The sequence below is a fragment of the Schistocerca piceifrons genome, chromosome 2, assembly GCF_021461385.2.
Source record: "Schistocerca piceifrons isolate TAMUIC-IGC-003096 chromosome 2, iqSchPice1.1, whole genome shotgun sequence".
Taxonomy (NCBI): domain Eukaryota; kingdom Metazoa; phylum Arthropoda; class Insecta; order Orthoptera; family Acrididae; genus Schistocerca; species Schistocerca piceifrons.
Window position 1 is genome coordinate 33,762,085 of NC_060139.1, and position 23,457 is coordinate 33,785,541.

The following is a 23,457-nucleotide window of genomic DNA, read 5'->3' on the forward strand; positions in this document are numbered from 1 at the left end:
GAGTCTCACAGTTATTTCCATGGCCTATAAACACCTTCCCAATAGTCTATCCCTCTCGTTTGTGGCCAGATCTCGTATGAGCGAAAGCGTAGTACAATCTTCGGTAAACAGATGGAGCGAGCCACTGTTGGCAGTTATTGAAATAACTGTTAGTTTCAGAGGAACAGTGATTACGGTAACTGCTACTTCTCAGTAACTAGTTATTTCTATCAGTTATGTTAATTTTTGGCCACCTGTAGTAGCCATGGCCAGTGTGACGTATGTCGTCTAAGAAGCAATGGGAGTAAACTGCTTAACTTTTACAGGATTATTTATATTTTACGGCACCCTTTATGGAAGGAAAGCACAATTCCAAGAATAATAACTGAAAAGGCACTTTATGCAACTGCAGTATGTAACCTGATCATTGTTTACCAGCTTTGAAAATACGGAGTATGAATTGTTTATAAACACGGAAGCATGGGATTACGGGTGTTGGAGCTGTTTAGTGGAATCGGAGGCATGCATTATGCTCTTCGAGGCAAGTGCTTCATTAAATACCACATAATAGTGCGTTTTCGTTACGAGTTTAGTTGCAATCGTTATTAGCCATCACCGTAGGCATTTGAAGATAACTGTGTATCATACAGTCGTTCTATTATACGTAAAACAACGTGGTCGAGGCTATTTTATTTCTATTCCCTTTTTCAGAAAGTTGTTCTGGTGAGGTGGTTGCAGCAGTTGATATCAACACTGTTGCTAATTTGGTTTACACAGCTAATTTTCCACAAACGAAGCTCCTTCAGAAAAATATTGAATCACTAACAGCCGAAGAAATTAATAACATGGGAATAAATATGATACTAATGAGCCCACCATGCCAACCCTTCACTAGGTAATTTGCATTTTATGAAATCTGAATATTAGTGCACAATAATTATTATTTTGTAGAACGTGAACAGCTGCTGCAGCGTCTTCAATCCGGACAATTTTTTTTGGGTGAGGATCATTACCACATTTTGGCCTACTATTGCTCCAAACGTTGATCACATCGTAAAGGAATATTTTGAGAATGCTTTAATCCCACAAATAGTGGAGACATATGAAAAAGTAGTTTTCTCAGTTTGCTCCATTATTTGTGGCATTAACACACATTCAGTTTTGTTGTACAAAATATACCTTTACTATGTAATCAATGTTTGAGGCGAAAGTAAGCTAGGTTGTGGTAATGATCCTCACCCCAAAAAAATTTGCAACACCTACACTCTGCAAACCATTGTGAAGTGCATGGCAGGCGGTTCTTTACATTGTATCACATATAGGGCTTTTTCCCATTCCATTCATGTGTGAAATGTGGGAAGAATGTTGCGTAATTGCCTCTGCGCCTGCTGTAATTAGCTAGTGTAATCTTCATGGATCAGTCTAATCTTGTCTTCATGATCCATAAGCGAGCAAGATATAGGGGGTGTAATATATTCATAGATCCATCAGTTCATGTTGATTCTGAAAACTTTTTTCATAGGCTTTCAAGGGATAGTTTGCTTCTATTTTCAAGTCTCTGTCACCTCAGTTATTTCAGCATATCTGTGCACTGTAATCATTTGTGCTGGCTTTCCTTACATTCATTCAGTATTCCAAGTTGGTCCTATTCGGTAAGAGAAACACACACTTGAGTGATATTTTAAGGTGGTTTGCATGAGATTTGTGTATGCAGTTTTCTTTGTAGACTGATTGCATTTCTCTAGTATTATACAAATGAATGGCAGTCTGCCATCTACTTTACCTGTGACTGAGTGTATATGATTGTTCCATTTATCTCTGCAAACACACGAGACAAGAAGCCAACACCAACCACAGTAGAATAAGATTATATGCCCATAAGCTGTACAGGTGGCGAGAGATCGCAAGAATTTCGAACAGTATAAAAGAAATTTATATTATTGAGGGAGATGAAATTAAATGGGGGGAGAGGGTGGCTGGAATATAATAGTAAGAAAGGAAAGTGAAGGAAAAATAATGGAACATGAACTTGGGCAAAGGACTGAAAGGGGAAGCCATGTGGTGTAATTTTGTGCAGAGCACAATTTAATTATTACTAAAACTTGGTTTAAGAATTGTAAAAGGAGGATGTGTCTGTGGACGAGACCTGGAGACATCAGAAAGTTTTAGATAGATTTATGTAATGGTAAAAAGAGTTTTGAAAATGCAGAATATTTTAAGTGGGCAGGGGGGAGGGGGGGGTGTGAGGACTCTGACCATAATTTATCAGTTATGATTTGCAGATTAAAACTGAAAGATAATTAAGATGATAGGACCAGGATGAGTTGAAAGGGCCAGAGGCAGTTTAGAATTTCAAAGTGAGCATTAGGCAACATTGACTGAAATGGGGATGAATACAATAGAAGGCAAATGGGTATCTTATGAGAAATGAAGTAGTAAAAGAAGCAGAGAATTGATAGATAAATGGACAACACCCAGTAGAAATGTTGGATAACACACAAGATACTGAATTAATTGACAACAGAAGAAAATAGAGCAGTGACAGTGGCAAAAGGGAATACAGACACAAATGAAATTGACAGATAGTTCAAAACAAAAATGCGGGAATGGTTTAAGGAGAAATGCAAAACTAGTGGAATTACATATTCCATCTGTAGGAAATTAAATAACACTGTGGGAGGAAGCACCTGTGCGAATATGAAAACTTCAGATGGAAAGTCATTGAAAAGTAAAGAAGGAAAAGCTGAAAGGTAGAAGGAATGTGTCTAGGTCTGTTAAAAGAAAACAAACTTGAAGATAGAATAACTGAAAGGGAAGTAAAGTAGATAATTTTAATGGTGTGAAATGAGTCATTTTTCATTCACATTGCCCGTTTGCGTACAAATATGGCTACATGGTCTGTCTTGTTTACTGACTTAAATTACGAGGGCAGTTCAATAAGTAATGCAACACATTTTTTTTCTCGGCCAATTTTGGTTGAAAAAACCGGAAATTTCTTGTGGAATATTTTCAAACATTCCCGCTTCGTCTCGTATAGTTTCATTGACTTCCGACAGGTGGCAGCGCTGTACGGAGCTGTTAAAATGGCGTCTGTAACGGATGTGCGTTGCAAACAACGGGCAGTGATTGAGTTTCTTTTGGCGGAAAACCAGGGCATCTCAGATATTCATAGGCGCTTGCAGAATGTCTACGGTGATCTGGCAGTGGACAAAAGCACGGTGAGTTGTTGGGCAAAGCGTGTGTCATCATCGCCGCAAGGTCAAGCAAGACTGTCTGATCTCCCGCGTGCGGGCCGGCCGTGCACAGCTGTGACTCCTGCAATGGCGGAGCGTGCGAACACACTCGTTCGAGATGATCGACGGATCACCATCAAACAACTCAGTGCTCAACTTGACATCTCTGTTGGTAGTGCTGTCACAATTGTTCACCAGTTGGGATATTCAAAGGTTTGTTCCCGCTGGGTCCCTCGTTGTCTAACCGAACACCATAAAGAGCACAGGAGAACCATCTGTGCGGAATTGCTTGCTCGTCATGTGGCTGAGGGTGACAATTTCTTGTCATAGATTGTTACAGGCGATGAAACATGGGTTCATCACTTCGAACCTGAAACAAAACGGCAATCAATGGAGTGGCGCCACACCCACTCCCCTACCAAGAAAAAGTTTAAAGCCATACCCTCAGCCGGTAAAGTCATGGTTCAGTCTTCTGGGACGCTGAAGGGGCTATTCTGTTCGATGTCCTTCCCCATGGTCAAACGATCAACTCTGAAGTTTATTGTGCTACTCTTCAGAAATTGAAGAAACAACTTCAGTGTGTTCGTAGGCACAAAAATCTGAACGAACTTCTCCTTCTTCATGACGACGCAAGACCTCACACAAGTCTTCGCACCCGAGAGGAGCTCACAAAACTTCAGTGGACTGTTCTTCCTCATGCACCCTACAGCCCCAATCTCGCACCGTCGGATTTCCATATGTTTGGCCCAATGAAGGACGCAATCCGTGGGAGGCACTACACGGATGATGAAGAAGTTATTGATGCAGTACGACGTTGGCTCCGACATCGACCAGTGGAATGGTACCGTGCAGGCGTACAGGCCCTCATTTCAAGGTGGCGTAAGGCCGTAGCATTGAATGGAGATTACGTTGAAAAATAGTGTTGTGTAGCTAAAAGATTGGGGAATAACCTGGTGTATTTCAATGCTGAATAAAACAACCCCTGTTTCATAAAAAAAATGTGTTGCATTACTTATTGAACTGCCCTCGTATATACAGAAGATAGACTGGTAGAAAACAGTATCAGGGAAAATTAGTTTTGGTTCCATGGAAATGTGGGAACACACAAGATAATGACTTATCTTCATAGATAGGCCGAAGAAAGGTAAACCTTAGTTTATGGCTTTGTAATTCTGTCAGAGATGGCAAAGGACTTGGAAGACAAATTTAATAGAATGAATGATGTCTTGAAAAGAGTTTAGAAGATAAGTAAAACAAGGGTAATGAAGTGTAGTTGAATCAAATCGGGCAATGCTAAGGGAACTAGATTAGAAACTGACACACTAAAAGTAGTTGATGGACTTTGTTATTTGGGCAGCAGATTAATGGATGATGCCGAATGGAGAGAGGATGTTGAATGCAGATTGGCAATAGCATAAGAAACAGAGAGAAAATTATGAATACTGATTACAAATTTATAAATGTAAGCCTTTCTAAAGGTACTTGTCTGGAGTGTAGCCTTGTAGTGAAACATGGCTATAACAAGAAGTGAATAGAGGCATTTGACATGCAGTGCTAGAGAGGGATTCTGGGGTCAAGTGGAATATTTGACCAGTGACGTAATGTTAATGGCCACTGTGACATCACTTTTTGGTGCATATATTCAGTTTTGTTAGGTGGTGAAGCTAACAAATATGCTAACAGAAAAAACTTAGTTATGGTGACAGACTGACCTGTAGCAAAGCCAAAAAAAAAAAAAAAAAAAAAAAAAAAAAAAAAAAAAAAAAAAAAAAAAACTGCCACTGATACCACGTTACAGTTGCTATGTTGTTTACGGCTTTCATTACACATTTTCTATGTCGCTGGTCAAAGTCAACGACTGGTATCTAATATTACTCTTTATCCCAATGCCGAATTGATTTGGGGGGGGGGGGGGGGGGGGACAGATCACATAACTAATGAAGATATGCTGAATCAAATCCAGATATGAAGAGGCTTTGCACAGGACATACTACTGCTGCATGAAATCAGTGTTCAGACTGTAGACAATAACAGATTGGTCTGCAGTGTTGTCTGATGTCTGTGTGTGCTACTATCTGTGTTATAAAAAGTAAAAGGTAAACCCAGAAAAGCTGTATTACCTAAAAGTCATATTTCCATCAAGTATTTTGTTCGGGATTATGGACATGGTACAATATATGTCAGTATGAAAAATGCAAGAGGGGTGAATGGGTAGAACACTATGTAATTCGTACCACAAAAGTACTTTTTTTTTCATATGAAGTAGGCAGTTAAATTTTACAGGATAGACTGTAGACTGAAATGAAAATCCTCAAAGGAAATCTTTACATGAAAAGAAAAGAAACTTTTTATAATAGCCACTTCTCTCTAATAATCCATGGTTCTTGCACTCCGTACTTAATGGATGTTCTCATACCAGCAGAACATGAAGTCTGGTGGAGGTCCCAGCTATGCTTGCATTGTTTGATTTGCAGGGACATTTCTGGTCAGAGGGAAACTGGTAAACAAAATATATCCTTACAAATTTCCTTTATACCCGAACTTAGTGGATTATTATCATATGATACCTTATTCATTTATTAGAATCAAAAGTAGTTTTAGCTATATTGAAGGAAATGTGGTGTAACAATTGAAGAATACTAATGAAGTGTAATTCACCTGACAAATTCCAAGAACGAATTTTCATTATGCCAATGGAGTTGTGCTGAGATGCATCTTCCTGAAAATTTAAAACTGTGTGCCAGACTGGGCCTTGAACCTGTGACCTCTGCCTTTCACAGGCAAGTGCTCTACCGACTGAGGTGTCCAAGCACCCCTCATGATCCAAATAACGACTCTGCTTTTGCCAGTAACTCACCTGTTTTCGTACCTTCCTGTTTCTGTGAAGTGTGGCTGTGATCAAATGAGCTGATATCATATGTCTTTTCTGCCACGTGTAAAATTGCAATGCTAACAGTTACTGTGAGGTTCTGATAACATTCTAATCATGCGACACACCAAATTGTTCCATTCACAATCATAATAGGTATGCTTTCCCTCCAACACAGTAGATATTACAAATTCAGCTCTGTTTCTCTGTGATGTAGTTACAACCAGTGTCCCCATATATCATAAGAAATTGTACACTGTAAATTAAGCAAATTTTATTAGTCATTCTCGGTGTAATACTTTTCAAACAGATATGTAACATACGTCTGCCTGTGTCTGTGTGTGTGCGCGAGTGTATACCTGTGCTTTTTTCCCCCTAAGGTAAGTCTTTCTGCTCCCGGGATTGGGATGACTCCTTACCCCCTCCCTTAAAACCCACACCCTTTCGTCTTTCCCTCTCCTTCCCTCTTTCCTGATGAAGCAACCATTGGTTGCGAAAGCTTGAATATTTTGTGTGTGTGTGTGTGTGTGTGTGTGTGTGTGTGTGTGTGTGTGTGTGTGTGTGTGTGTGTTCTTTATTTTTATTGTGTCTATCAACATACCAGCGCTTTCATAGAAGAGTAGAACTGGTAAAAACAAAAAGTGGGGGCGAGAGAGAGGGAGAGTAGTAGACACAGTAAAAATAAAAAGGATATTGTCAATGATAAGCAGCTGTCAGTAACACACGCCCTTCCTTGGTACATCAGATTGCAATGCTCTTCTTTCCTTTCAGTCTAAGAAATAAAGGCAATGAATGACATTTGTTTGTTTAAATGTAAACATTTACTAGCTTCTAACATCGGGCTTATCAACCCATCCCGTTTTAATTGGGAAAATTATACGTCCTAGTAGTAAAAACTTTACAAAGTAATTTTTTTTCACAAATCCTCAGATTTTGTCTGTTTAAAACTGCTATGGGCAAATGCCCATTTATAAATGTCCTGGCCACTGGGCATTTGCCCAGCCCACATTACTGAACCCATATCATCAAAGTGTTGTAGACTGTCTCATTTCTGTTTATTACTTTTCACAGAAATGGGCTGCAAAAGGATATGGCTGACAATAGAACCTCACCTTTTCTGCATTTCTTACGGCTGTTACCTGAACTGACTGGAAATCTGAAATATATTCTTTTAGAAAATGTCAAAGGTTTTGAGAAGTCCGAAGCCAGAGATATGTTTGTTAACATCCTGCAAGAAGCCAATTTTGTTTTTCAAGAATTTCTCTTAAGTCCATTACAATTCCATATCCCTAATTCTCGAACGCGTTATTACCTTATTGCAAAACAAAGGCCACTGAATTTCTCATTTTCTATAAAGCCACTGGTAAGTGTAATGACAACATTATGTATCATCTTATAATATATTTATAACAAATTTAGAATTGTGAATGATAAAATTTCAGGATGTATATTAGGAGAGAATACTTTGCATTTCTATAAATGCAGTATACTTAAGCATATAGTTTGTGTCCTGTTGACAGAACTGTTTTGCCAGAGAGGTTCATTTTTAATTTGCACAAGAAGGTCAACATTGAATAAATATTTACATAAATGTTACAAAAAATTGGTTCACTACACATTATTAGCTGCACTGAGAAATCAGAATCATTGATTCAGTGTTCCTGTTTCAAGCTCTGGTTGTAATCTTCCTAGCTAATTTTATTGAGGTGGCTCAGCAGTTAAGGAACTAGGCTCGTATTTGAAAGGAGTGGGGTTCAGATCTCCATTTGGTCATCCAGATTTAGGTTTTCCGTGGTTTCCTGGAGGCAGATTAAGACAGAGGCTAAGATACAGCCTTTAGGTATGCCAGTGCTGATTTCTTGCCCAATCTGGATGTGTGTTCTCTCTGATGACCTCATTGTGAATGAGTCTTTTGGTAAGCTTCTTTCCCTAGTCAGTCAGTAGCAGTCACATTTGTGATTTTCAGAAGTATAAAAATAGTAAAGCAGTCTATAATCTCAAGACTGTTTTGAGCAGCTCAGTGCTTCACAAGACATGGTCATATTCCGGAAGTAGTAGTTTCAAGGATGAATGCTAAGTACCATAAAGGAAAATGCCAAGTATCAAAAAATAATCAGTCATATTTTGTAAGTAATGCAGCTCCTCAAAAATACGGAGTCTGTTTGCCTCCTCATTCTTAGTTGGCATTGTACCATTATAACAAATGATAATGTTAAGACATACACAGCTGTAATTTTGTACTTAAGTTTGTAATAGCTCTAGCAGCAAGAGAAAAAGTTAATTTATGCATATCTTCAGATGATGGTAGCCTATGACTTTCACATCTCTTCCTGCCCCTACACCACCTCAGCATGTTGCTCCTCAGAGCAGTTATAAACAATCAGGTGGATGTGAATCATTTAGCTCATTGGGTAATACATTTGGTGACTGCACTGACGGGGAAGATGACACACTTGTAAAAGAGCATGTGGGCTAACATAACCAGTTTTTTTTGGGGGGGGGGGGGGGATGTGGTACATTTTCAAATGCATGCTTCAGTGTCACTGGACTGTGTGTGAATACTCAAAACAAGTAGTAATTGTAAGATACACCTCAATAAACCATGATACAAGGCAATGCTACTTTGTGTAATTGGATTACACACCATAGTTGGATCTGTTATCCGATGTACTTCACATTCCCATGCAGCCACCTGTAGTTATCAGCTGAAACTTTGAGCCATTTTTGCAGCCAACATCATATTTCAAGCAGCTGCTGGAGGTTAGTGGAACACCAGAGACAGTTGGGTAAGAATAACTCATGGACATAATGCTGATGATCTCGTGCAACATCACATGTGCAGTGATGTCCTCGGTATATGCTGTAATTACCAGGTGACACACACTGATGGTAAGCTGATGTGATGGTTCTGTGAATTATCACAGGCAGTAACAAACAAGACCAATAAGTACATGTAATTCCCTCAGTCCTAAGACACCAACATTTGTGTGTTGTAGATACCTTGCAAATCAGATGATCCCTGCAACTGTTGATGTCTGCTACATTGCACTGTCAGTTCTTCACCACTTGGTGCAACTAGCTATCCTCACACACTTCACAGCCTGACTCATAATTTCTTTTTGTACCTTCCAAGCTCTACAGATGCTCTCGTGCGTGCTTATTGCTCTAGTACCCATGGTAGAAGGATGTAGCAGAGAATGGCGTAACAACAGTGTGTGAGTTGTTTGCAGAATTAATTTTCTGGCAGATAGAAGAGAGGCATTTGCAGATTGAAGCTTGAGTTGAAACTTGTCTGGATAGCTCAGTTGGTAGTGCATTGCCCACAACCTACAAGGGTCCCAGTTATTATTTGTCAGTGCATTATATAGAATGATGTTGTTTTGTTTTGTTGAGTTGCTTGTATCTTCTTTTTTATGGCATGTCATAAATATGAAATTGTTGGTGGTGAAATTAACTTATAAAAGTGAATAAAATAATTCAGTCTGATATAGAATTTCACATTTCAGGTGGATGATATAACACAAATTTTGGATGGAAATGACAGTACTTTGTACAAGACGTATCGTATAAATACACAGTATCGTGAACTTGCTGCACAAGAAGAAAGCCATGAAAATAGCAGAGACAAGAGAACTTGTTTCTCTCTTTCTCACATTCTTGAAAAAGAAAATGCTGACAATTTGTCAAGTTTTAAATTGCCCAATAACATACTACTAAAATATGCTTGTGCCTTAGACATTGTTTTCCCATTGTCTAAACATTCTTGCTGCTTCACAAAAGCATATGGTCATTATGTAGTGGGTACTGGGTCAGTCCTGTCAAGTGAATCTACAGAGTATGTTCTAAGTATTGCTGAAAAAATAAAGTCACATGAATGTGAATCAGAACAGTGTCTGGACCTACTGCATAGCTTGCAACTACGCTATTTCACACCATTGGAAATAGCGAGATTAATGTGTTTTCCACCAGATTTTAGCTTTCCCATAATTGTGAACCGGAAACAGAGGTACCGTCTCCTAGGGAACAGCGTAAATGTTCATGTTGTATCAGTTTTAATAACACTACTTGTTACTGACATATGATCGTATTTGATAAGAGCTTTGACTCAATGAGAAACTTGTATCGAAAAGATTTTATACAGTTATTTATTAAAGTAGCCAAATACACTCTGTGTAAAATAAAGTCTCAGCTGAGCATTATATTGACTGTATTTCTTTTGTCTCTACCATTCCTACAGATATTTTTACACCATTAAATTTTGGAGGAAATACTACATTTATTGTACATTTTTATGACTTAATTTTGAAAGCTGTGCAAGATGATCACAAATTTAACAGTGGCAATCATAACAAAGGAAGACTTAAGACTGCAAGTCTGCAGATAGGAAGTGGTTAATCAGTAGTTTTCTGAGTGAATATTTTACTCCGTGTAGGAGTGTGCACTGTTATGAAATTGCTTGACAATTGAAAAATGCAATACACTTGAATGCTTGCTTTAAGTTGGCAGTGTACTTAACCGTGTTCACAGTTTCAATTTTGGCCTCTGTTAGTTTCTTGGCCCACATACACTTTTAAGTAGTTGGAAAGTTTCAGCAACTATGATGTTTACATACACCATACAAAATTTTTGTTCAGTGTTTGGTTCTCCAAAGTTCATACCCATTTCGTGTTTCTCCCAGCTTGCTCAGTCATGCTACCTAATTGCGAGGAAACTTCAAAAATTAAGTTACACATTGTGCTGGCAAAGTAACTTTTATGGATAGCTGTACTATTATTCAAAGTGAGATACATGACTATTTTTCAATGTAGTCATCAAGTCTCTGTGAATGAGGGTCAGAATGTTCTAACAATCTTTCATTTCCTCAATGATAGTAATCTGCTCTTGGTCGTGGAGCCATTCGAGAATCACTGTGTGAATGTCCTCATTGTTGAAAAATAGCTTCCCCTTGTGAGTGATGTGAATCAGTTCATATTGCGTGGACATTCTCTTTCTAGTCGATGTCTAAGCCCGTCCTCTGTACTTCAGCTTTTGGAGCACATTTCCAGTTGCTACAGCATTTCACTTTCACACTGTGATGCACCTGTTCTCCTTTTTGAAACAGAACTGTCTGCAGGAAACCTAGAACATATGCTGTCTTTTGACAGTGTGCTACTCTTGTTGGGCATTGGTAATGGTGGAGAACATGTAACTTCATTTCTGAAGTCCAAACATAGTTGAAGCTCTTCACTTTTTGCAGTGTCTCCCTACCAAATGGAACTTAAGTATCAAATTTGTTTTTGTCTCATTTTATTACATCACTGTTCTCTGACAAGGATGCCGTTCCTCCATAAGTAGCTATCTCCTGTCAGACATCCAGCTGTTCGTGGGCTCACTCAGTTCCCCATACTATCAAGTCATCTGCAGACACTACTGTCTTTATTTATACTAACCTGTCCATCAGAAACTGAGCTATGCTAAACACCGCATATAGGAGTGCTGAGACATATCTTGTTTTAGTCTGTTTTCAAATTGCTACCACTCAGTTTAATCCAGGCCTTCTTCCACAGGTAATGTAGCTATTGTTCAGACTTTTAACTCTCCCTGTTGTTTCATACTCACTTCCAAATTTTGCTCCTGCATATAAATCTTAAAAAACTGCACAAACTGTTGGTTGTACAGTATAACCTCATTAATGCAAACTCGCATAAGACAAACTCGCAGTTAACGGGAAAAAAATATTGGTCCTACCAGGAATGCATTAGTTCTTATGGTATGTTCTATCTGTTAACACGAATTTTGGTTAAGGCGAATTACGAACTCTGTTTCAGTTCCTAGTGTTATTAAATTTCACTGAAAAACAAACTTCCGACCTTAGAATATCCTAATGCATAATTTTTTTCCCGAAATAAATGTACGAAATGTAGCTACAAAGCTAATTATACTTATTGTTGACTCGTTTTTAACATATTGTTGGTCGGTAGCTGCGATTATCACCTCAACAATCAGCGTATGCTGTACATTTTAAGACATTCAATAATGTGTGCAGCAGCATTTAGGAACATACTCAGTGCCAGATTTGACAGGTGTTCTGTTAGTCGTAGCCGTATCGAGTTGGAATACTGAATAAAAACTACAGTTACAACCGGTACCATAGTACGCGAAAATGGCAAAGAGGAAACAGACAGCTCTAAATGTACAGTTAAACCTTAAGATTCTAGATGAAGTGGACTGTGGTACCAAGAAAACAGCAATTGCAGAGCAGTTTGGAATACCTATATCTACTTTACCTACAATTATTAAGAATCAAGAAAAAATTATTAATGCTGCGGCATCAGGCTCTGGAAACAAATCTAAAGGACTTCGTACCACCAAGTATGAAGACGTCGAAACATTACTGCTAGAATGGTTCAATCATATGTGTGTTACTAACATACCTTTAACTGGCCCTGTGATTCAGTCAAAAGCAAATGATATTGCTAAAGATATGGGCATCAAAGACTTCCGTTGTTTTGCTGGTTTGTTGTATCGGTTCCAAAAGAGACATTCAGTTTCATCTGTACAAATTTGTGGTGAAACAAATAAAGTTGCTGAAGAAAGTGCGAACAGCTGGTTGCATGAATTCAACCGAGTGAGGGAAAAGTATGCCTCGTGTGACGTGTTTAACATGGATGAAACTGGATTTTTCTACAATCTTTTTCCAAATCACAAGCTGGGGATAAAAGGTGATAAGTGTCACGGTGGAGTATGAAGCAAAAAACGTGTGACTGTTGTACTGTGCTGTAATGCTGATGGCAGTGAGAAGTTTTGTGCCTGGGTTATCAGTAAATCCGAGAAACCACATGGTTTTAAAAACATAAATATGGATACTTTACCTTGCATCTACTCTCACCACAAGAAAGCTTGGATCAATGGCACATCATTTCGCAAGTGGCTTCTTCATTTCAACAGTCGAATGGTTGCTTAAAATAGACATGTTCTTACATTGGCCAGATGTACTGCCCATAACGTTCATAAAGGTTCAGTGGTTTCCACCCAACGCCACAAGCCGCCTTCAGCCTTTGGACCAAGGCATAATCTCTCTCATAAAGAGAGCGTATCGTAAACGACTTGTAAGAGCTGCAATTCGTGCTGCTGAAAACAATAGTTCAACCCCAAATTGGAATCTGCTTGATGCAATAAAAGCCATCGTAGCAGCCTGGAACTCAGTATCGCCACATCATATAGGGAAGTGCTTTAACAGAGCTTGTAGACATAGCAACACTGAAGATGTCCACGAGTTAGAAGATGCCACTTCACCTGTTGAATGGACAGTTCTGCAGGACGTTGCGATCCCTGGGATTAGTTTCGAAGAATTCATTAGTGTGGATGACGATGCCGTATGTGCTTCTGTGGAATCGGATGTGCCAAAAGCTGTGAACGAGGTGCGAGAAGGGCCATCAGAAGAAAGTGAAGAGGAAGAGAATACAGATACCATTCCACCTACCCGTCAGGAGATGTTTACAGCCTTGGACTGTTTAGAACGGTTCCTTACAACATCCGACGTGACTGCTGGATTTACGGACGCTATCATTACAGTTGGTTGTGAAATTACAAAATATTATCGTTCCCATGAACGTCAGCGAACCATGACCGAAGTTTTTCCAAGAAAGTAACGTACATAATTTGTGAGTATTTGTAATTTTACAATCACTTTATAGTGTTATAAGTCTACAATAATGTGGTTGATAGTGTAGTGTATTCCCCATGAGTGTACTGCTGTACATGTACACTTATTAAAATCTGTGTTTTTCACTTAACATGAATTTTTTTAACAGAACTCCTGATTTTTCGGTCCCTTCAAATGTTTGCATTGGATATCGCCTTGAAAATAAATAAGTTACTTTTCAGACAATTGTTATGATGCAATAGCATTGAGAAAATCTGTAACTGAAGGCATTGGTCCAATAACCAGGTATGTCCACATTAGCATAAAGATTTTACTACCACTGCATAGTTTGAAAATTGTTCAACCTTTTCATGCTAGAATGAGACTTGTCCATGGGACAACTCAGAATAATAGACGGAATGGACTTGCCTGACATTGGATGTTTGGGGCAAGAAACAGGGTTATCTTTTGCTTCATTTGCTATTCAACAAAACTAGTCAGATTGTGGCATGTGAAATACATCCAAAAAGTTCACTATAGCTGATGTTACACAAAATATTTTTAGACACCTCACCCCCACCTTTATATTCACTGTTTCAGTGTAACATTAAGAGTACTGATAATGAGACCTTTACCATTTCAGGCCCTTTTAATACTTCTCTGAACACAGGTATGTAGTTCTCTATAGTGCATAATTATCACAACTTATTTAGACAGCCTCTACTACATTGGCTTTTTCCGAGAAAAATTTACAAAGCACCTCTGCCAGAAATCTTTGAATATAAAGGTGCTATGAATCACATGCCAGCCTCAGGAATGGAATTTTATAGTCAGTTGATCTGTGACAGAACAGTTACTGATGCTACACATTGTTCATCAAAAGAGACTCGCAATTCCACTCCTAGGTATGTATTAGGATTTTCAGTTTTTTCTTTTAAATTCTCAGACTTCTAATAATATTAAGTAACTGGTGAAGAACTAATACTTGTTCTTTCTTTAGTTATTAGTGTATTTGGCATAAGAAAATTGTTTGGTGCAAGAGTAATCATAAATCTTTTCTTTGCTTGTTACATAAGCTATACAGGGTAGTCCATTGATTGTGAACAGGCCAAATATCTCACAAAATAAGTATCAAACGAAAAAACTACAAAGAACCAAACTTTTCTAGCTTGAAGGGGGAAACCAGATGGCACTATGGTTGGCCTGCTAGATGGCACTGCCATAGATCAAATGGATATCAACTGCATTTTTTAAATAGGAACCCCCGTTTTTTATTACATATTCGTGTAGTACGTAAAGAAATATGAATGTTTTAGTTGGACCACTTTTTTCGCTTTGTGATAGATGGTGCTGTAATAGTCACAAACATATGGCTCACAATTTTAGACGAACAGCTGGTAACAGGTAGGTTTTTAAAATTAAAGTACAGAACATAGGTATGTTTGAACATTTTATTTCACTTGTTCCAATGTGATACATGTACCTTTGTGAACTTATCATTTCTGAGAAAGCATGCAGTTACAGCCTGATTACCTGTAAATACCACATTAACGCAATAAATGCTCAAAATGATGTCCGTCAACCTCAGTGCATTTGGCAATATGTGTAACGACATTCCTCTCAACAGCGAGTAGTTCGCCTTCCGTAATGTTCGCGCTTGCATTGACAATGCGCTGACGCATGTTGTCAGGCATTGTCGGTGGATCACAATAGCAAATATCCTTCAACTTTCTCCACAGAAAGAAATCCAGGGACGTCAGATCCGGTGAACGTGTGGGCCATGGTATGGTGCTTTGACGACCAATCCACCTGTCATGAAACATGCTATTCAATACCGCTTCAACCGCATGCGAGCTATATGTCGGACATCCATCACATTGGAAGTACATCGCCATTGTGTCATTCAGTGAAACGTCTTGTAGTAACATCGGTAAAACATTATGTAGGAAATCAGCATACATTGCACCATTTAAATTGCCATTGATAAAATGGGGGCCAATTATCCTTCCTCTCATAATGCTGCACCATACATAAAACCGCCAAGGTCGCTGATGTTCCACTTGTCGCAGCCATCATGGATTTTCCATTGCCCAATAGTGCATATTATGCCGGTTTTCGTTACCGCTGTTGGTGAATGACGCTTCATCACTAAATAGAATGCGTGCAAAAAAATCTGTCATCGTCCGGTAATTTCTCTTGTGCCCAGTGGCAGCACTGTATACAACATTCAAGTCATCGCCATGCAATTCCCAGTGCACAGAAATTTGGTACGGTTGCAATCGATGGTGATGTAGCATTCTCAACACCGATGTTTTTGAGATTCCCGATTCTCGTGCAGTTTGTCTGCTATCGACGTGCGGATTAGCTGCGCCAGCAGCTAAAACACCTACTTGGGCATCAGTCTTCAGTCACCTAGAGAGGGTAGCAGGTCCGACTGCCAAAAATTCATGCAGTATCAATGATAACACCTGGCTTAACACCTGAGAATAATTTAATGGACTGTGGATTCCAACACTGACTACTTTAAATGATGTAGCCGATAGATGCACGTTTTACAGTACTTTGATTTTTACTTTACCCAACCCCCTAATAATACACAGTTATATGGCCAGTGCACTATTGTTTAACTTTTGATAAGCCTCATTAATAGTTTGCAGGTGAAACTCCACATACTGCTATAATAGTTTCTGGTTGAACATCTGTTATTGTTGTGGTCTTCAGTCCAGAGACTAAGAACCATTCCTATGACTGTTGGTGGTCTCTCGGGACTGTGTAACATTGGCGTAATGTCTCTTCAACACATAACACACATGCTGCCAAGCGTCCCACCGCTGCCACATGTAACTGGCTATAACGCGAGAATGAATAAAGCTATGTTTAAAATAACAACGGCATTGTTTTTTCTGGTGAAATTCTCTGTCTGTCTGTCTGATATGTCACATGACCACATTCCCATTTGAAATTTTGGAGTTGAATCCAAGATGGCCGCTTTCAAGATGGCCACCATGTTGGTGGCACAGCCTATAAAGTTTACCCGTTCCCGTTCCTCGTGTGTAGGGACTGTTTCCTTGCTTGCTACTCCATTTCTATTTTATGAGGGTGTTTCCGGACTTTTGGATCACCTTATATACAGGAAAACTTCTCTTACATTTGTGGGAAATCCACTTTTGCAAGAAATAAAGAATTTCACTGTTTAGGATGCAGACTTACAAAATTTTGGAACAGCCATTGGAGATCAAAGTAAAGAATGAAGACCAGACATATGTTGTGTAAAGTGTTGTAAATTAATTAACTGGTGGAAAGAAACATTGTGTTATTTGATATACCTATGGAATTGAGAGATCCAAAAGACATATCACAGATTACTTTAGAAAAAGATACATTGCTACATAGCATAAAGATGACACAATAAGTTGCAGATGGACACAATTAGAAGACACTCACACACAAGCTTTTGGCCACAGCCTCTGTCACAAAAAGATAAAGAAACACAGATCATTCACCCACACAAGCAAGACACATGATCGCAACTCTGGCAGATTGGAACAGAATGATTTGGGAATTTACAAATGATAATTGAAAGTAATACATTGCTTATATGTACCTACCTTCCACACTCTGAGAGACTTCTGGTTCCTTCAAGGCCAACAGATGAAGAAATGACATTTCCTGAAAGATATGATCCTTTGCTCCAGGATATATACAGCAGTGCTACACTTTACAACACAGGAAGATTTGAATGATTTAGTGCATGACATAGTACTAAGGAAACAAAAGGCAGAACTGCTTAGTTCGAGGTTACAGGAATATAAATCTTCTCCGCCAAAGTACCAACAAATTTATACACAGAGAATATATTTTTATTTCACTTATATTTTGCAACGGTGTTGTAGGCTTCATGAAAGCTCTCAACTTCAAATACAATCAACGTTTGTATTAAGAATATTTCAGTACTAACATTCAACAATTAAATGGGCTCGATTTTTAACCATTGCATACGATATTATGAACTTAAACCCTACAAGAGCTTACTATTCTGAAGAATGCTTGCAGTCCCACAAATTCTGATAAAATGTAAGGGGCAGTCAGGGAAAAATGACACAGATGGAAAAGAGTAAGTTAAGTGTTTATTATTTCAAAAGCAGTTGCCATAACTGTTAATATGTATATCCTACTGTAAGACAAGCTGGTCTATGTCTCCATGGAAAAACGATTGCAGCTGCCTACAAAACCATGATTTTACTAAGATATGCATCTCTTTGTCCAAAGCAAAGCAAATCAATGGCCACAAAAGGTTTTTTCAGGGCTCCAAATATATGGAAATCATATGGGGAGAAATCGGAATGTATGGAGGATGTGTTAGGGTTTCACAATGACACTTCTGCAGTGCAGTTGAAACAGGCATGACCACTCTGGGAAAATCATGGTAATCTTTTTCTTTGACTGCAAGGGCCTGCCACTCATTGACTTTCTGGAACACAGCACCACGATTAACACTCATTGGTACATGGACACTTTGCAAAAACTGGAACATATTGTCAAATTCAAGTGTCAGGAATATTGACAGATGACAACATTCTGTTGCAAGCTAATGTCCACCCTCATGTCACCAAAGTTGTTTCGACTAAGCTGCAGAAGTTTCATTGGAAGCCTTTACATGTCCTCCATACAGTTCTAATCTTTTCCCATGTGATTTCCATATTTTTGGGGCCCTAAAGAAAGACATTTGTGGTCACAGATTTGCTTCGGACAAATCGGTGTATGCCTCGGTAGTCATGGTTCTGCAGGCAACCGCAAACATTTTTCCATGAAGGCATTGATAGTCTTGTCTCATAGTGGGATAAATGTATTGACAATTATGGTGATTAATTTTGAAATAATGAATAGTTTACTTACTTTTTTCCCCACCTGTTTTGTTTTCATTTGTCTGCGCCTTATAGGTTTAACCAGATGAAGTTAATGTAGCTGGTCTGTTTTATCTGAATATGAAAGATTAAGTGGACATTCTTGGATATTTAGCAAGTAAAAGAACACTGTAACTGCCTGTCTGCAAGTGTATCCTAATTATCACAATTTTACAAGTGTATATCATTCTTTTTATTAAGACAGCCATTTGTACACTGAAACATACTTCCACCAAACAGAAACTGAGAGAAGGAAGAAATGCTGACATGATCTTCCAAAATAGTTTTATCAGATAACATCACAATATGGTTGTTCCTTTCAATCACTACATAAATCATGAAATGGCAGATACTGAGATAAGAAATCACAAAATAAAAAATAAAAAAATTATCAAAAATTACTCAACAGTGGAAAGGCAGCAGGAGTGTGTGAAATACTTACGAGGTTCTGTAGAGACTATGTGAAACAATCTGCCCTTCCCTTTCTAGCAGGAGTTGATTGTATGTTGCTGCTGGAGCAATGAAAAGTACCTAGCGATTGGAAAAAAAAGCTCAGTTGATTCCTGTTTTAAAGAATGGCCATCAGACATGCACACAATTCTAGACCTATATCACTAACATCTATCTATTGCAGACTCATGCAAGGTGTCCACAAAGTCTGGGTACATAGGGAATTCTAATAAATATTCTTTATTCTATAAAATAAAATAAATTGTAATAATCGAAATAAGTTTTATTTATTTATTTTTTTTTTTTTTTCCAGACTGAGTGGTGGCTCTGTCTGAAAAAGAATGCTTGGAGTTGGTACTCTTCAGTGGACGAGGAGGATGGTCATATCGCAAAACTGCAGAAGAATTTAACCTTTGACACCCTAATTGTCAACCTATTTGTTTTACTGCTATTGAAGGTTAAAGAAATAGGTCTGGTTGAGGGGCATGAAAGGGAAGCAGTGGTTGAGAAGGGAGTGAGACAGAGTTGTAGCCTATCCCTAACATTATTCAACCTGTATGTTGAATAAGGAAGAAAGGAAACCAAAGAAAAATTTGTAGTAGTAATTAAAGTTCTGGAAGAAGAAATAAAAACTTTGAGGTTTGCTGGTGACATTGTAATTCTTTCAGACAGAGCAAAGGACTTGGAAGAGCAGCAGAATGGAATGGACAGCATCTTGAAAGGAAGATGAACATCAACGAAAGCAAAACAAGGATAATAGAATGTAGACGAATTAAATCAGGTGATGCTAAGGGAATTAAATTAGGAAACAAGACACGTAAAATAGTAAATCAGTTTTGCTGTTTGGGCTGCAAAATAACTGATTATGGCCGAAGTAGAGAGGACATGAAATGTAGACTGGCAATGGCAAGAAAAGCATTTCTGAAGAAGGGAATATACATTAGGAAGCTTTTCTGAAAGCATTTGTTAGAGTGTAGCCATTAATGGAAGTGAAACATGGATGATAAACAGTTTAGATAGAAAGAGAACAGAAGCTTTTGAAATGAGGTGCTACAGAAGAATGCTGAAGATCAGATGGGTCGATCACATAATTAATGAGGTGGTACTGAACAGAATTGGGGAGACAAGGAATCTGTGGCACAAATTGACCAAAATAAGGGATCAGTTGACAGGACACATTCTGAGACATCAAGGGATCACCAATTTAGTATTGGCGGGAAGTGTGGCAGGTAAAAATCGTAGAGGGAGACCAAGAGACAAATACAGTAAGCTGATTCACAAAGATGTAGGTTGCAGTAGTTATTCAGAGATGAAGAGGCTCTCACGGGTTAGAGTAGGATAGAGAGCCCCATCAAACCACTCTTCGGAGTTAAGACCACAACAACAACATTAAAGCGAGTAAAATGTGCTTTATTATTATTATTTATTATAATTCCCTATGTACCCAGACTTTATGGACATCATGTTGCATGTTCAAGCATTATGTTGTTTTTTTGAGAATGGTAGTCTCCTCCATGAAAATCAACATGACTTCAACAAAGAGATATCTTTGAAACTCAGAATGTTCATCCACGAGATCCAGAAATATGTATACAAATGTGCCCAAGTTGATGCTATGTTCCTGGTCTTGATACAGTCCCACACTATTGTTTAGTGTACAAAGTATGAGGCTACTGCATATCAGACCACATTTGTGATCGGAAAAAGTCTCACATGAAGGTAAAAGCTCAACGTATTGTTCTTAACGGAACAAAATCTAAACATGTAAAGGTAATTTTGGGAGTTCCGTGCTGTCACTGTTTCCAGTTTATGTTGATGATCTAGTGTATAACATTGGTGGCTCTGTGAGGCTCTTCACACACAATGCTGTTGTCTGTAGGAAGGCTGCAATGCCGGAAGACTATCAAAATGCAGGAAGATCTGCAGAGGATCGATGATTGCTACAGGGATTGGCAGTTGACTCTGAATGTAAATAAACGTAACATATTTTGAATAAATATGTGAAGAAATCCACTACCTTTAGATCATACTATTGGCAACAATAACTGGAAACAGTAACTACCTTAAATACCTAAGTGTAATCGTGTGGAGTGATGTATAATAGAATGACAGCATAAAGCAAATATTAGAAAAAGCAGATGTCAGAATGATTCCTTGGGGAAATCTAATTCATCAGTGAAAGAAGTATCTTACAGAACACTTGTTCAACCATTTCTTGAGTACTGTTCATCGGTCTGGTATCCTAACCTAGGATTAATTGCAGAAATGGAGGATATCCAGTGAAGAGTGGTGCATTTTGTTACAGGATCGTTTACTCGTCGTTTGAGAGTTATGAAGATGCTCAAGCAATTCGAGTGGCAGATGCTACAAGAGAAGCAATGTGCATCACAGAAACTGTTGAAACTTTGAGAGTGTAAGTTCTGAGGAGAGTCAGGTAACGTATTACTTCCTCCCAGATATGTCTTGCGAAATGATCATATCAAGAAAAATCTGGGAAATGAGAGTTGTTAGGGAGCTTACTGAGACTCATTCTTCCCTCCAGCCTTTCACTATTAATATAGGAACACGGGGGAGAGAGAAACGGGGGGGAAGAGTAGGAACGAAGGCACATTCATTTTGTTTCTGTTGATTTGTTAAGAGGCTAAGTAAAATAGCGTATGCTCAACATTTCTATTATTTTTTACACCATTAATAAAAAAAATTTACGACATTTTTTAAAACAGTCACCTTGCTTTTCGATGTGCTTTGTCCATTTTTACATTAGTTTTCCAATACTATTCAAAACAAGTTTTTCGGTTGCGCAACAGGACACACATACGCTGTTTCCTTCGCCTCTTCGTCAGAGATGAATAGATGGCCTATTACAATGTCTATAAGTGGAACAAACAAATGGAAATCTGATAGGGTTAGATCAGGCTGTATACCGTTTACTGCAACACCTTCAGATGCATATTAGGAAACAACATGGGCAATGATAAGTGGATGCATGTTATCACGCAAAAAAGAACTTCATTTGATAATAGAACTCAACATTTGTAACAAATTGCAGGCTTCAGCTCATTGCAAAAAGCATATGACTAACATTTACTGTTAACTGATGACCGCTTTTTCTGGTAATATTCCAGAACTGGCCCTTGTGGATCCTAAAAGAACTGCGAGCAACACTTTCCTGCAGAGGGTTGACTCTTTAATTTCATTTTGGCTCGAGATACCAGGTTTTTCTATTCCGTATCATCTGGTTCAAAGTGATGAACCTATGTTTCACCTCCAGTGACGTTTATTTCAAGAACATTTCACTTTCATTAGAATGACTTTCAGCAGGTGCTGACAGGGTCTTACAGAGTTACAATTGTACCCTCCATTTACAGCTACACGACTACTCTGCAATTCACAAGTAAGTACTTGGCAGAGGGTTTATCAAACCACCTTCCAACTATTTCTTTACCATTCCACTCTCTAACAGCATGTTCAAAAAAAGGAACACTTAAATCTTTTGTTGTGTCTCTGATTTCTCTTATTTTATTACAAAGATCCTCAAGTTGTTTTGGGACATATCTTCATAGATTTTACAAAAATTGTGCTTGTGATGGATGACATGACTGGTTCAGGGTTCAAGTGGCACAAACCTACTTGGGGTGCCCAGACAGCAGGGGCACCACAACTAGTAAGACTTCTATACAGGACATATCACCATCAGTAGCAGTGGCTTGGGGTACCACTCTAAGACAGGCGAGATTTGTGTATAATTTGTATCATAATTAACTGTGGAACTGCCATGGGTGAAATTGTAGATGGAAATTGGGGAACGGGGGCGCCAAATGGTAAGTCGTTTGCATGGGAAAATGTTCTTGAACCATCCCTGGCAGAACTGTGACTGTGACACACTTGTTTTGGCCAATTATATATTATTCAGTCAACCAGTAATCATTTTTGAAGATAAACATTGACTGTATGTTGTGCTGAAAGTCTTCTATAGATTTCAACTACTGACAGACATAAAACAACAACAACAACACACGCCACAGCCATGTTTACAAGTGCAAAAGCCAACCAATGTGACTATGGTGAACCTTGCCACAAGTGAACAGAGTAGTGCCAGCTAGCAGCTGGCAAGCACATTAAACTGTACTGCCAACATATAGACAATAAGAGCAAATTGCAAATACTTATTCATTTACCTTCAAGTCTGAAACAATAGAGGAGACTTTAGCTGCGTAGCATTTAGGCAAAAGCTAGATCTACAACTGCAACTTTAAGATCGATGTCAGCAAGGAGAGGAAAAATGATGAAATTTATGAAAGTGTCTGAAATATGCAAGACTCTATAATGAGGCTTATCATCTGTCTGAGAATTTTATGACTGGCAAGGATTTGTTTTAGATCTACTATGTATGACACT

At 38.5% G+C, this 23,457-nt stretch overlaps 1 protein-coding gene across 2 annotated transcripts; it reads left to right on the top strand.

Annotated features, from left to right (window-relative positions):
* Nucleotides 1-228: 228 nt before the first annotated feature.
* Nucleotides 229-10,280, top strand: LOC124776341 (tRNA (cytosine(38)-C(5))-methyltransferase). 2 transcript variants are annotated; one of them, XM_047251289.1, is made up of 4 exons: nt 229-520; nt 691-874; nt 7,153-7,444; nt 9,588-10,280. In XM_047251289.1, the coding sequence occupies exons 1-4, from the start codon at nt 460-462 to the stop codon at nt 10,161-10,163; spliced, it is 1,113 nt and encodes a 370-aa protein (XP_047107245.1). In that variant the 5' UTR covers nt 229-459; the 3' UTR covers nt 10,164-10,280. The 2 variants fall into 2 exon arrangements, with proteins under 2 accessions (XP_047107245.1, XP_047107246.1); XM_047251290.1 differs by having other exon boundaries at nt 252-390.
* Nucleotides 10,281-23,457: the final 13,177 nt, after the last annotated feature.

Bases quoted from the DNA above. Each gene is read 5' to 3' on its own strand.
- LOC124776341 (XM_047251289.1), top strand. From the start codon at position 460: ATGGGATTACGGGTGTTGGAGCTGTTTAGTGGAATCGGAGGCATGCAT. The intron at 521-690 runs GCAAGTGCTTCA...TCCCTTTTTCAG, and splicing joins CATGCATTATGCTCTTCGAG to AAAGTTGTTCTGGTGAGGTG. The intron at 7,445-9,587 runs GTAAGTGTAATG...TTCACATTTCAG, and splicing joins CATTTTCTATAAAGCCACTG to GTGGATGATATAACACAAAT.